The sequence below is a fragment of the Geotrypetes seraphini genome, chromosome 3, assembly GCF_902459505.1.
Source record: "Geotrypetes seraphini chromosome 3, aGeoSer1.1, whole genome shotgun sequence".
NCBI lineage: Eukaryota > Metazoa > Chordata > Amphibia > Gymnophiona > Dermophiidae > Geotrypetes > Geotrypetes seraphini.
The window spans coordinates 143049893-143063316 of record NC_047086.1 but is presented as its reverse complement, the minus strand read 5'-3'; the positions used below and the strand labels follow the sequence as shown (position 1 = coordinate 143063316).

General features: G+C 40.7%; 1 protein-coding gene across 2 annotated transcripts in view; it reads right to left on the bottom strand.

Annotated features, from left to right (window-relative positions):
• The window catches only part of EIF2B4 (eukaryotic translation initiation factor 2B subunit delta), a 126299-nt gene that overhangs the window by 48207 nt on the left and 64668 nt on the right, over positions 1 to 13424 (bottom strand). For both annotated transcript variants that reach the window (XM_033937247.1, XM_033937248.1), the window contains exons 5-6: positions 8962 to 9044; positions 2923 to 3014 (exon numbers count right to left, since the gene is read on the bottom strand). In XM_033937247.1, the coding sequence (XP_033793138.1) occupies positions 2923 to 3014; positions 8962 to 9044 (175 nt within the window). The remainder of the gene's footprint in view (positions 1 to 2922; positions 3015 to 8961; positions 9045 to 13424) is intronic.

The window sequence follows — 13424 nt, the reverse complement described above, 5'->3', positions numbered from 1 at the left end:
TGTAACCATCCTTTTTTGTATGTAGCAATGAACAGAGAGATTTCATGTTAAATATTGAGGATGGGGGGGGGGTAATTTGGGTTCTTTGTACAAAAGATGACAAACATGGTTCAGTTATGCTTTTTCTTGTTGTTCTGATTTGAAGTCATCAATAAAAATTGTTAAACATTAAAGGACTTGGAGGAAAATGCCTCAGAACCCCATTGTGGAGCAAACCCTCCTCACAACTAGAAACGGTAATTACTTCATAGGCAAAAAAAACTTACACATCTCTAATAATTACTGTTTATTTTAAAGTCTAATTTTATAATATTGATCACTGTTCATTTTCATTATGTAGTATTAATTAATGCATGTACAGTGTATTAAATGCCACTTATCTTGTAGTGCAAACGTGGGCAATCCTGAACGCAGCCCTTCCATCCAATGATGGCCAAGCGTTTTGGCCTCCTGGCTGCTTCAAGAGGTTGGCAGGACTGGAATTTGAAATGGCACAAACTCGTGCTCATCTTAATATATATATGCTGGAGGAAAGGCGGGAACGGGGAGATATCATAGAGACATTTAAATACCTATGTGGCATAAATGCGCTTGAGGCACGTCTCTTTCATTTTAAAGGAAACTTTGGAATGAGAGGACATAGGATGAAGTTAAGAGGTGATAGGCTTAGGAGTAATAAAGGAAATACTTTCTTACAGAAAGGGTGGTAGATGTGTGAAACAGTCTCCCATAGAGATGGTGGAAACAAAGACTGTGTCTAAATTCAAGAAAGCTTGGAACAGGCACGTGGGATGAGCCTTTGACACCATCATGTTTCTATGTATGGTTAAATTAAATTTTCAGAGATAATTTATTTTTTGTTCCCTCACAGCTGACAGAATTATTGGCTACTAGATTAAGGGCCTCTTTTACAAAGCCGCATTAGCGGCTGCTCTGCGCTAACGGCCCCAAAGCCCATTAAAGGGCTTCGGGGCTGTTGCCGTGCGGCTTTGTAAAAGAGGCAGTAACTGTTTGGGACATGAGTGAGATCTGTGGTGTGGACAGTGGTTAAGGGCTTATTTAGGAAGTGGTTTAGTGCAAAAATTTCCTTCAAGAGCTTTTTCTTCCTTAGATACTTCTGGGAAACTCTTTAAATTTTGTGGACTATAGTGGGTTTTGAGGTTTTATTTATTTATTTTATTTCCTTAAAAATTGTTACATTATTTCATTTTGGAAATCTAGTTCTATTTCTGTACAAGCGTTGTGCTTGAATTGTTAAGGTAAAACTGCATAACTTAAAAAAATAAAAATTTGTAATAAAAGCAGGAGCCACAGGTAGCAACGCATTCAGCCTCTATTCGGATTAAATAAATGGGTAAGTTATCTATCATGCTTAGGATTTCATATTCCAAAATAATTAGGTACTACAGATAGTATGATCATCACAGAGAATGAGGTAGCAATGTTATATTTTCTTCAAAATGGGTACTAAAACCTCCCTTATGCTATGTCATACAATAGAAGATCAAAGACTTTCTAACACCTTTACAAAATATTTCTTTTAATAAATTTTCTTGTAGAACATCCCAAAATTAAAAAAACAAACAAACAAAATTTGAGACCGGTGAAGTGGGTACTGAAATGGCTGTGTGCTATAGGAGGCCCCATGATCCCGATCCAATTTAAGTTCTGATGTTTCTCTCCTTCATCTTTATTTCATCTCCTTTGCATATAAATATACTATTTTTTTGGATTTTGGGATGTTCTACAAGAAAATTTATTAAAAGAAATTTTTTGTAAAGGTGTTACAATAGAAGATCAAAGACTTTCTATGATATAGAATTAGGGAGGTTCTAGTACCCATTTTGAAGACAGTCTCTGTCTCCACCATCTCTTCTGGGAGATTGTTCCATGCATCTACCACCCTTTCTGTAAAAAAAATATTTCCTTAGGTTACTCCGGAGCCTATCACCTCTTAACTTCATCCTATGCCCTCTCATTGCAGAGTTTCCTCACACAGTTTTTTCAAGGACATACACTGTCATATTTTCTGCTCCTTGTCGCTATGCTCATCATACCTATCAAAACAAAGAAACAGTTCACAATGGAGCAAACCCACGATGACGGCACAGTAGAAAGAAACAGTGGGAAAGGGACAACGGACTTTCCAAATAAAAGGTCGAAGAAGGATATACAGAATGGAATGAAGCACGATGTATTCTGAAATAAAAACAGTATATATCATAAGAGTATGACAACACAGATCTCAGAATACATCGTGCTTCGTTCCATTCTGCATGTCTATGTTCAGTATACATAACCCCTGATGTAGGCGTATTTTATGCTAAAACAAGTTTCCAAGTTTATTAAATAGTTTGATTTATCGCCTATTCAAAATTCTAGGCGATGTACAAAACAGTGCTGTGTCGGGTCAAAATTATTGTGAAAATTATTGTGAATAGACATGATAAACTTTTTTACACATATCCTTCTTCGACCTTTTATTTGGAGAGTCCATTGTCCCATTCCCACTGTTTCTTTCTGCTGTGCCCATCATACCTATCAGCCACTTCTCATTGCTGTTCTGCTATTTCCCAGGGAATGCGGCATGTGCACTGCATTCATGATTAAAGTCATTTGCAAAAACATACAGTGAACAGGTGTGATCGGCAAAGGGGTCCTAGAGAAAACTGGATTCTTTATAGCTAGTGATACCTTTTGCAGGATCTTTGAGAGCCATCTCAGATGCTTATGCGCAACTGTTCTCCTGTTGGTCCTGTAAAGATCACAGCCTGCAAAGAATCTAACAAAATGTGTGTGTACCAACGCACTGTTCTTCCAGCTCATTACCAACACAGTCATAGTCTATTAATTCTTAGCAAAAAAAGTGAGATATGGTTACAAGGAGACATTAATATCCTGGAATGCATTTGGGGTCCACACCTCATTTGCTTTGTTAGAGGACTCTTCCGGCTGTATTGCTGCAAGTGGGAAAAGAGATAGACCGTGGATCCATAATTAGGCCGAAGCGGTACCTGGAAAAAGAAAAATTCACAACACAGAGACAAGTCAGTCATGTACCACGTCTGGTTATCACATCACAGAAACCAAGGCACAGAAAAAGGAAGCCCAGCCTTGATACAGCAACAAACTATAATACAAGGTCACAATTCTAGATAACCAGTTTAAGAGGAATGAGACCCACATGAGCTAAAGCAGTGGTCTCAAACTCATGGCCCGCCAGGTACTATTTTGAGGCCCTCAATATGTTACCATTGTTCTGGAACATTGCCTGCCTCACTGCTGTAACCTCACGCAAACGCTTTCCTGCATCTGTACACGATTGTGAGGTGAAGTGGAGAGGACAATCGCGTACAGACGCAGGAAAGCACTTGTGTGAAGTTACAGAAGTGAGGCGGGCAATGTTCCAGAACGTAAGGTAACGAAGGAGGTTATCCTGCCACTGTATCAGGCGATGGTGCGCCCGCATCTGGAGTACTGCGTTCAGTACTGCTCCTGCTTATCACATCCTCCGGTAGTGCGTTCCATGTTTCCACCACCCTTTGGGTGAAAAAGAACTTCCTGGCGTTTGTTCTAAACCTTTCCCCTTTCAATTTCTCTGAGTGCCCCCTTGTACTTGTGGTCCCCCATAATTTGAAAAATCTGTCCCTGTCTACTTTTTCTATGCCCTTCATGATCTTGAAGGTTTCTCTCATGTCTCCTCTAAGTCTCCGCTTTTCCAGGGAGAAAAGCCCCAGCTTTTTCAGTCTGTCAGTATATGAGAGGTCCTCCATACCCTTTATTAGCTTAGTTGCTCTTCTCTGGACTCTCTCAAGTACTGCCATGTCCTTCTTGAGGTACGGCGACCAGTACTGGACACAGTACTCCAGGTGTGGGCGCACCTTAAGAAGGATATGGCGATACTCGAGAGGGTCCAGAGAAGAGCGACAAGGATGATAACAGGCATGGAAAACCTTTCATATGCTGAAAGACTAGAGAAGCTGGGGCTCTTTTCCCTGGAAAAGCGGAGACTTAGAGGGGACATGATAGAAACTTATAAGATCATGAAGGGTATAGAGAAAATAGAGAGGGACAGATTCTTCAGACTAGCGGGGGCAACAAAAACAAGAGAGCATTCACAAAAATTGAAAGGAGGCAGATTCAGAACAAATGCTAGGAAGTTCTTCTTCATTCAGAGGGTGGTGGACACCTGGAATGCGCTTCCAGAGGCGGTGGTAGGTCAGAGTACAATTATCGGTTTCAAAATGGGATTAGATGATTTCCTGAAGGAAAAGGGGATTGAAGGGTACAGTTAGAGGGTTACTATACAGGATATTTAATGGTTAGAGAAAAACAGGTTTTAAGTAAAAGATCACTTACAGGTCATGGACCTGGGGGGGCCGCCGAGGGAGCGGACTGCTGGGCATGATGGACCCATGGTCTGACCCGGCAGAGGCAATGCTTATGTTCTTATGTTAACCATTGGAGGCAGTGCAGCTTGTGCGTGTGTATGTAATCTCATGAACTCTCACGAAATTCGGCACTTCTCCTAGTGGTGACTGCTTGATGTAAGATGGTGGTTGTGTCTGGTGCTGGAGAAGGTGAGAGCTGAAGGCGGTTGCAGACCACCGGACACTTAAGGCACATGTTTTCCAGGCACAAGTCAAATATTGATTCTCCCCTCTACAAAAAAAGCCTAGAGGACTACACCAAAATCTTGCAGAACACTTTAGATTAGAACCTAAATCACAATTTTGCATGAGGAAAAACTCTTTATAGTTTATAAATTTTTCCTTAATTGCTTCTGATAATTTCAGCTATACACAGCTGAAAGCAGTTTTTCACTTTCTGCATGTTGCACTGCTTTCAGCTGTGTACAGCTGAAATTAACAGAAGCAATTAAGGAAAGATTTATAAACTATAATGAGTTTTACCTCATGCATAGTTGTCATTTCTTTAATAAGACATTAACTATTTTTTCAGCGGCCCTCCAAGTATCTACAAATCTAAAATGTGGCCCTGCAAAGGGTTTGAGTTTGAGACCGCTGAGCTAAAGGCTTCTGAGAATAAGAGGCCTATTCCAAAATCCTGAAATGGAGAACATTAAACTTTCAGGAATAGAAAACATTACAATTTAAACCCTATGCACCATATGTGAAGCTAGACAGAGAACTTAGAAACTTACACCTCAGCAATATTGAGTTTTTCTTACTAAGACAGGAGCTCTTAACCAGTGGTGGCCATACCCCAATGTGCATAAAAATGTTTTGAAATCTGAAGCAATTTAATGAAACTTTCTAGACAGAGTACAGGCAGTTTTTAGGACAGTTTTCAATAGAATTTGCCTAGAACAGAAACAAAGATTGTATGCATGTGGTGATATGAATGTTGTGTTGTTGAAAACTGAACCAGTTTTAAGCTTTGGTCAAGGATAAAGCAACAAAGCTCTCACTAATAGCGACACAACTTACATTAAAAAACAAACAAACCCCAAAACCAACCAAACTTGCTTTGCATCCCCCTTTCTCCAGGTTGCACAATCATGTCTTTGTGACAAAGACTGTGACCTAATGGCTGAAATTATTGAATTGCTGTTGTCATGCTTATTTGAAAACAGACATTTTATTCACCAACCTTACCTACAATTTATGTAGCATCATAGCTTTAAGTGTGACTTCTTTAGTAGTATAGCCGTGCACTACTGTAATTTCAGGGACATGTTAGCAGCTAACAATTAGTGACACGCATACTTCTCAGTAATCATTAGTAGATACACAGTTTAGGAAGAGGATATGAAGATTTTATTGATCAGTTAAAGTGGTGCACGAATGAAAAAAAGGTCAAGAACCCCTGCACCAAGACATTCTTAAAACACCAAGCGAGCAAATCCTACAGGCAGCCACCAAATGCTCCAGAAGAAATATAATCTGAGAGGAAACAAGGAACCCTTTTTCAAATTTATTTATAACCCGCTATACCTTAACAGTTCAGAGCAGTTTACAGCAAGAGGATCTAAACTAAACTAAACTAAACCTTGGGTTTATATACCGCACCATCTCCACGAATGCGGAGCTCGGCACGGTTTACAGGAAGAAGGATGAGAGAGGAACTACAGTGGAGAGATTAAAGAGTTAGATGTAAAGGGGGAAGGTGAGAGGCCTAAGAGGGGGGAAGTGTTACAGTTTTAAGAATAGCCAGGTTTTTAGGTGTTTGCAGAAGAGTTGGAGGGAGCTTGAGGTTCGGAGTGGGGAGGTGAGGTTATTCCAGATCTCAGTGATTCTAAAGGGGAGGGATGACCCAAGTTTGCCTGCATGGGAAATACCTTTTATGGAAGGGAAGGATAGTTTAAAAATTTGGGAGGATCTGGAGGAAGTAGGGGTTGGGGAGTTCCAGGATAGAGGGATAACGGCAGGAAGGATGCCATGTAGGATCTTGTAGGCCAGACACGCACATTTGAAGTGGATCCTGGGGATTACTGGGAGCCAATGGAGCTTAGACAGGAGTGGTGAGACGTGATCAAATTTGCTTTTCGCGAAAACAAGCTTAGCTGCGGCGTTCTGAATCCGCTGAAGTCTGTGGAGGCTTTTCTTGGTTAGGCTGAGGTAGATAGAATTGCAATAATCCAATCTGGAGAGGATGATGGATTGTACTAGGACTGCGAAGTGTTTTTGGTGAAAATAGGGTCTGACTTTCCTTAGCATGTGAAGGCTGAAGAAGCATTTCTTCACCAGGGATTGGAGATGTTCGTTGAAGGATAGAGAAGAGTCTAAGGTGACACCCAGAAATTTGCTTGAGAACTCGAGCTGTAATGGGGGGCCGGAGGACAATGGGATGGAGGAAGGTAGATGGTCTAATTTTAGGCCGAGCCAAAGGAGTTTTGTTTTGGACTCGTTTAGTTTCATATGCATTGTGAATGCCCAGGATTGGAGGTTCAGTCACAGATGAATTACAATCGGATTACATTAATTGCATGGCTTAGGTTTCTTTAAGCAGATTTATCAAAACTCTCTCCAACTCTACAACTAAGGGAGCAGGTCACTTGTCATCTTCTCCATGTTACAAGATCATCTGGAAATGATACAATTCACCAGCACTAAGCAAGACTATTATGCAAATATTCTTTGGCCTTCTGAAGATCTGCATCCACAACTTTTGGGTTGTAGGATGCTATGGAGAAGCAAATAGATAAAAGTTCAGTGTCTGTCTGGGGGATAGCTGAAAATGGTATGTGAGCTCTAAGTGCTCTTGGCCACAATAATTTGGATGCTGGAATTTTGGCTATCCAAATGGGAACATCCAAAAGTGCCCCCCCCCACCCCAAACACACTGATCTCCGGTACTCAGAAGCAGAGTCCATGTCTGCATGGCCTTTGAACAGAAATGAAATGCTGGCACTGCCCCAAGTGGTACCTGTGAGAAGGATAGTTCTTCAGAAAGCCTGTTCCGTCCTCCCTCGCAGGTACCCAGCCCCCATTTCCATTCTGTTCAAGGACCCTCGGCTGACTGGAGGTCAGTGTATCGAAGGGAGGGAAGGGGGGGACTTTTAGATTATCACCATTTAGACATCGAAAATTCCAGTGCCAAAAGCTCTGTAATGCTGGCACCAAAATGGCAGTGACCAAAAGTCCTGCTTTATGCTGAAAAAGTAAATACAACAAAAGCTGAGGTGCAGAGTAGACAATGACATGGAGACAAATTTGTTCCCGTCCTCACAAGAACTCAATTTCCCCATCCCATCCCCGTGAGTTTTTTCCGCTGTCCCATTTCTGTAAGCTCTGCCTTAGCCGCAGAAGCCTCAAACACTTATGATTTTAAAGTGTTTGAGGCTTGTGCAGATGAGGACACAGCTTGCAGGGATGCAGCAGGGAAAAGAAAAGAAGTCATCGAGACAAGATGGGAAAATGAGTTCCCATGGGGACGGGGAAAAATTTGTCCCCATGTCATTCTCTAGTGCAGAAATCTGGGAGCAGCTGATCAGGGCGTGCAAGACTGTGCTGTGGCTTATAGGGCTGAAACCAAATCAAGCCAAGAGCCTCAAAACCCCACTGTACAAAAGGGAAAAAAAACAAACACTCGATGAAGACTAGGGGACACTCACAGGGAAAAACTTTGAAAACCAATAGGAGGAAATTTTTTTTTCACTCAGAGAATAGTTAAGCTCTGGACCGCATTGCCAGAGGTTGTGGTAAGAGCGGATAGCATAGCTGGTTTTAGGAAAGGTTTGGACAAGTTCCTGGAAGAAGAGTTCATAGTATATTATTGAGAAAGACATGGAGGAAACCACTGCTTGCCCTGAATCAGTAGCATGGAATATTGCTACTCCTTGGGTTTTGGCCAGATATTAGTGACCTGGATTGGCCACCATGAGAACGGGCTACTGGGCTTGATGGACCACTGGTCTGAGCCAGTAAGATTATTCTTATGTTCTTAAACAAAATCCGATGTTCAATGAAACTGGAGCAGCGGAGTAGCTGTACCAGCAAGTCCCAGGTTTATTGGCATCAAAATATATTAAAAAATGACAAAGAAACTAAAATAATAAAGTGTACACAATGATAAAATTTACAAATAAACGAATCCATCGGAGTCCATCCATCGGAGTCCATCATACTGCTACAACGTTTGCCATTAGAATTGCTACAATTGGATTTACACTCCGCCCTCCACAGCTATACTGGGACTAGCTATTGGCTATATTGACACAGCATTTAGGACTCTATGTTTCATATTTTAGAGCCAGTGCTTTCTTTTATTGTAAATTTTATCATTGTGTATATTTTATTATTTTAGTTTCTTTGTCATTTTTTAAATATGTTTTGATGTCAATTATCCTGGCACTTGCTGGCCTGGTACTGCTCCGGTTTCATTGAACACCGGATTTTTTTTTTTGGTGGCTTATAGGGCTGCCATAGCGCAGCAGATGAGCAGGACTAAGTCTGGGAAGAGCTGAAAGTCACTCAGTTTTTAACTCGGCTCTCTTACCTGCTGACCTTCCAACTTCCTCGTTGTTCTCTTCGAAATTACACGATCATTGATTTGCATGTGCTCGGGCAGCCGCTTGACCACTACAATAAAAGACTTCCAAGAATAAGAATGCAAATGTTACATTTACACTGCAAGCGCATTCAAGCTCACGTGTGCCTTAAGGGTCATGGTGCTCTGGGCTTCACATACTGGATGCAGACACATCCCTGATCGCAAGGAAGAGCCACATTGAAGCACAGCCCTTTGTGACATATCACCTCTTGCTTCCTGCATTAAAAAATAAGGAGTTATATCAAAATTAAACTATTTTAAATAAGATTAACAAAGCTGCCAATCATACAATAGAAACGTAAATAAAAGTTGTTTATAGTCCACCAGAACTATTTTTCACTGTTAAATCTGCAATTTTAGAAATAACAAGCAAGACGTGGTTATTTAGTAATGATAAAATATTTCCATGTGGTGGTGGTGCAATAAATGCTAATTGCCTCAATCCGTTTGCAAACAATGCTCTTAAAGCTTTTCATTTGGAATCTGCTTTGGATTATTTACATTTCTTTTGTGGTATAATCTTGGTTAAAATTGTTTAATTTTGAAATAATCACTTTCTTTATGAAGCAGTTTTTATTCTTCTCTTCATTACTTTAGTTTATGGCTTCTTACTGTGCTCCACAAGGAGTCCCTCGTTCAAGATGAAACAGCATCTGTGTCTATTTGGTGACAGAAGAGTAACTGAATGCCAGTGTGACAATTTACTGTATAAGCATAACTTAACATGACTATCAGCTCTCAGATGTTGGTCCTGCTTCTTCCAGACCAACATGGTCTTCAAAGCTTAAAAAGAGAGCCATCAAATCCCAAAATTAATCAAAGAATGATTAACAAGGTTTATTAACCCATATGAATACCAACATTCAATCCCAGGCAGAGTCATCTGCAGGGCTACAGAACTCATTGCAGTGCTACACACGCATAAGCATCGTGTTTTTGGCTTGACTCCAATATGTCAAACAGAAACTTTATGATACCATAAGCCAAGTAAAACTAATAGTACACAAGGGGCAATTGCCTATCCAATTACAATAGTGAAAGGCATACACACACTTTTCACTCCAAGGACTTTCTAGATAATTTTCAAAGTAAAAGGACACATATATTTTCACTGAACAAATTATCTCAGGAAAAGCACCCACACATTTGTGTGGACACTTTTTGGAATTAAAAATGTGTGCACACTTTTGAAAATGCAAAATTATGTCACAGTTCCAAAAATTCCACCCCTACAGTGTGGAAAGAATGCATGTACTTTAAAAATTACCCTCACAAGGACCACAAACATTTTCATCCACTCTCGTTGCTCACTGGTCTTCACTGCAAACGGATGTGCTTTTGATATCAGATGTCATCTCAATACTTAGAACAGTTTCTGACTCAACAACGGATTTACCTCTTCCATGGGCCAATGCTCAAAACCTAATGCTCATGCTAAAGACAATTAGCACTGGTGTTAGTGTGCCAGCCAATGCTCTGATGGTTTCAGTGTGGGTGTTGAAATCATTAGCGCAGACTGCATTATGGTCATTTAGTACCTTGCAATAATACTGGGAAATAAAGTTCTCATATGCCAGAAAAAATAACACCAGGTCCAGAGTAGCATTAGAAGGGTTGGTTGAGAGAAGGGGAGTCTTATGTCTCGCCAGCCAACCACCTTGCTGTGAAAATGGAGTTGCTTACCTGTTAACAGGGGTTCTCCATAAGGAGGGGAATGCAGCCACACTTATTAGTGAAGTCCTCAGACTGATCCAATGTGTCGGTGCTCTCCCCTAGCAACACAGTAAGCTTTTGACCTATTGGGCATGTGCAGGGATTCCCGCCTTCAGTGGCTCCCCTCAGCAGCTCAGTTTTTTCACTATCTAGTGGGGATAGCGGGATGGTAAGTGTGGTTACATTCCCCTGCTGTCTACAGAGAACCCCTGTTACAGGTAAGCAAATTTGCTTTCTCTGGAGACAAGCAGGGGAGATGCAGGCACACTCATTGGCGACTCCCTAGCTACAAGCTGTATCAGGGTGGTGATGATAAATCATGGAGCAAACAGGTTTCCTAGGACAGACTGTTCAGAACAAATGTCTTGTGCTGTGGTCCAAACAGTAATTCTTAGTAAAAGTGTGAACTGAGGACCAGGTTACAGCTTTGCAGATATCCTGTATCAGGATTGATCGGAAGTTTGCCATTGAAGAAGCTTTAGCATGTAATCTGTTTGCACCGATCCCTCCAGGATGTAGTTGACGTACTTTAGTGTAGCAGAATTTGATGCAGTGGGAAATCTACATGGAGATGGTTCATTTAAAGGCTGGTTGATCCGGTTTGGTTGGGTTGTAGGTGATGGAAAGCTGATTGGTATGCGGTAGGGTTGCAGTTTCTCTGAGGTAAAAAAGTAGTGCTCTCAGGGCCATTAAGTGCTGGAGCACACTGGGAGATTGTTGCAGGCACCCCCGCGGCCACCTACTGCATCTGGTGCTGGGAGATCTTTGCTGGCCTCATAAAAGAAACATGAGCCGCAATTTTGGAAGGCCATTAAGTGCTGGAGCGCACTGAGAGATCGTTGCAGGCACCCCCGCAGCCACCTACTGCATCCGGTGCTGGGAGGTCTTTGCTGGCCTCATAAAAGAAACATGAGCCGTGATTTTGGAAAGCCATTAAGTGCTGGAGCGCACTGGGAGATTGTTGCAACCACCTACTGCATCTGGTGCTGGGAGGAGAGGTCTTTGCTGGCCTCATAAAAGAACTGTGAGCCGTGGTATGCGGCCCGTGGCCGCGAATCCAAAGGGGCTTGGCCAAAGGGGCATGACACGCCCCTTTTGAGCCCCAAGAAGCAGGGAACTATTGGCATTTATCATCATGGGTAAAAAAGGAAAGCAAAGATTATTCCATCTTCCTTTGCTATGGGGCCAATGGATCGCCATTCTTCAACCCCCAACCTTACTATTGCTGGAAGATAAAGTAATCTTATCCTCTCAGTTGGCCTCCTTGTCTTCAGAGGAATAGTCACCACCTCCTCAACCATTTTAAATTCTGAAGGGAGAATAGATTCTGCCTCCAAAGATGGGGCAGTACTTCCTCCCGTACAATTAACTCAATCAGCTGTAAATTTGGAAGCACAATGTTTGACTCCTGTCCAAATGGTAATGAAACCAAACATAAATTTTCCTCCTAAAGATAAAACAATTACTCTAAATTACATCTGGCTTGTGGTAAATAGGATTGAATCTTCATGCTACGAGTTTCAAAACTATGTCAATTCTCATCAGACATAACTTTAAAAGTAAATGAGCACGATACTCAAATGACTATGTTGGGAAATAAATTGGATAAATTAGATTCATCAGTAAATACTTTAAAAAAATTAGCTTATCCAATATTAAAGATAGTACATTGCTTCATGGTCAAATGGAAAAAAATGGAAAACTTAATGAGAGCTAAAAACTTTGGTTTTTGAACTTTCCTATTTCTCACTATTTGGCTCCATTGGAGCTCTTGAGGATGTATATGAAGAATGTTTTGCAATATACTCAAGTGGAATCGTTTATACCAAATAATCTTCATTACATCTCCAGGAGCTCCAAGGATGTTGTGGAAGGAGAAATTGATCCATTAATTTCTCCAGATAGTTTAAATGTTTCTCAATTTTTTGAATCTTCTAAAGATATAATAACCAAACGTGCCACCCTCTTGGTTACATTTAAATCAGAATTAGAAAACCAGCTATTCTTAAATTGTATTTTGTGAAAAAACAGGCTTTGCGGTCAGCAATTGAGTTTTTCCTGATGTTGCCAGACAGACTCAGTTTCGGAGAAAGCAGTTCTTACAGCTTAAACCCAAGGTTTTGGCAATAGGAGTTGGCTTCTTTCTTAAATTTCCATGTAAATGTTTGATATCTTATGGAAATTATAAATATGTATTTGTGGATCCATCTCAGCTAGATAATTTTCTAAAAGATAAACCTATTCTTGAGAAAATTTCAAAAACTTAATTTAGTGGTTGATAAGTGACATGTAAAAATGGCTTTATTTGGCTGACAGTGATAAATATAAATTTTTTGATTACTTTGTTTTGCGCTCAAATTAAGGTACTAAAGGCCAACAATGACTAGAGCAATGTAAATTTTATTTAAATTCATTTCCTTTTTGACATTGTGATGTACCTGAATCTTTGTTATGAACGTAAAAGTTATTAATAAAGTTATTAAAAAAAAAAAAAAAAAAAAGTAGTGCTCTCCTGCAGTCCAGGGTATGGAGGCATTCTCTGCTGGTGAGGTATGTGGAGGAAGTATGATGGTTGAACTATGTTCTGGTTGAGGTGGAAATCTGAAATTACCTTAGGTAGGAACTTCGGGTGCACACACAGCTGGACAGAGTTGGGGAAGAATTATATGTAAGGATAGTAGGTTACTAGTGCTTGG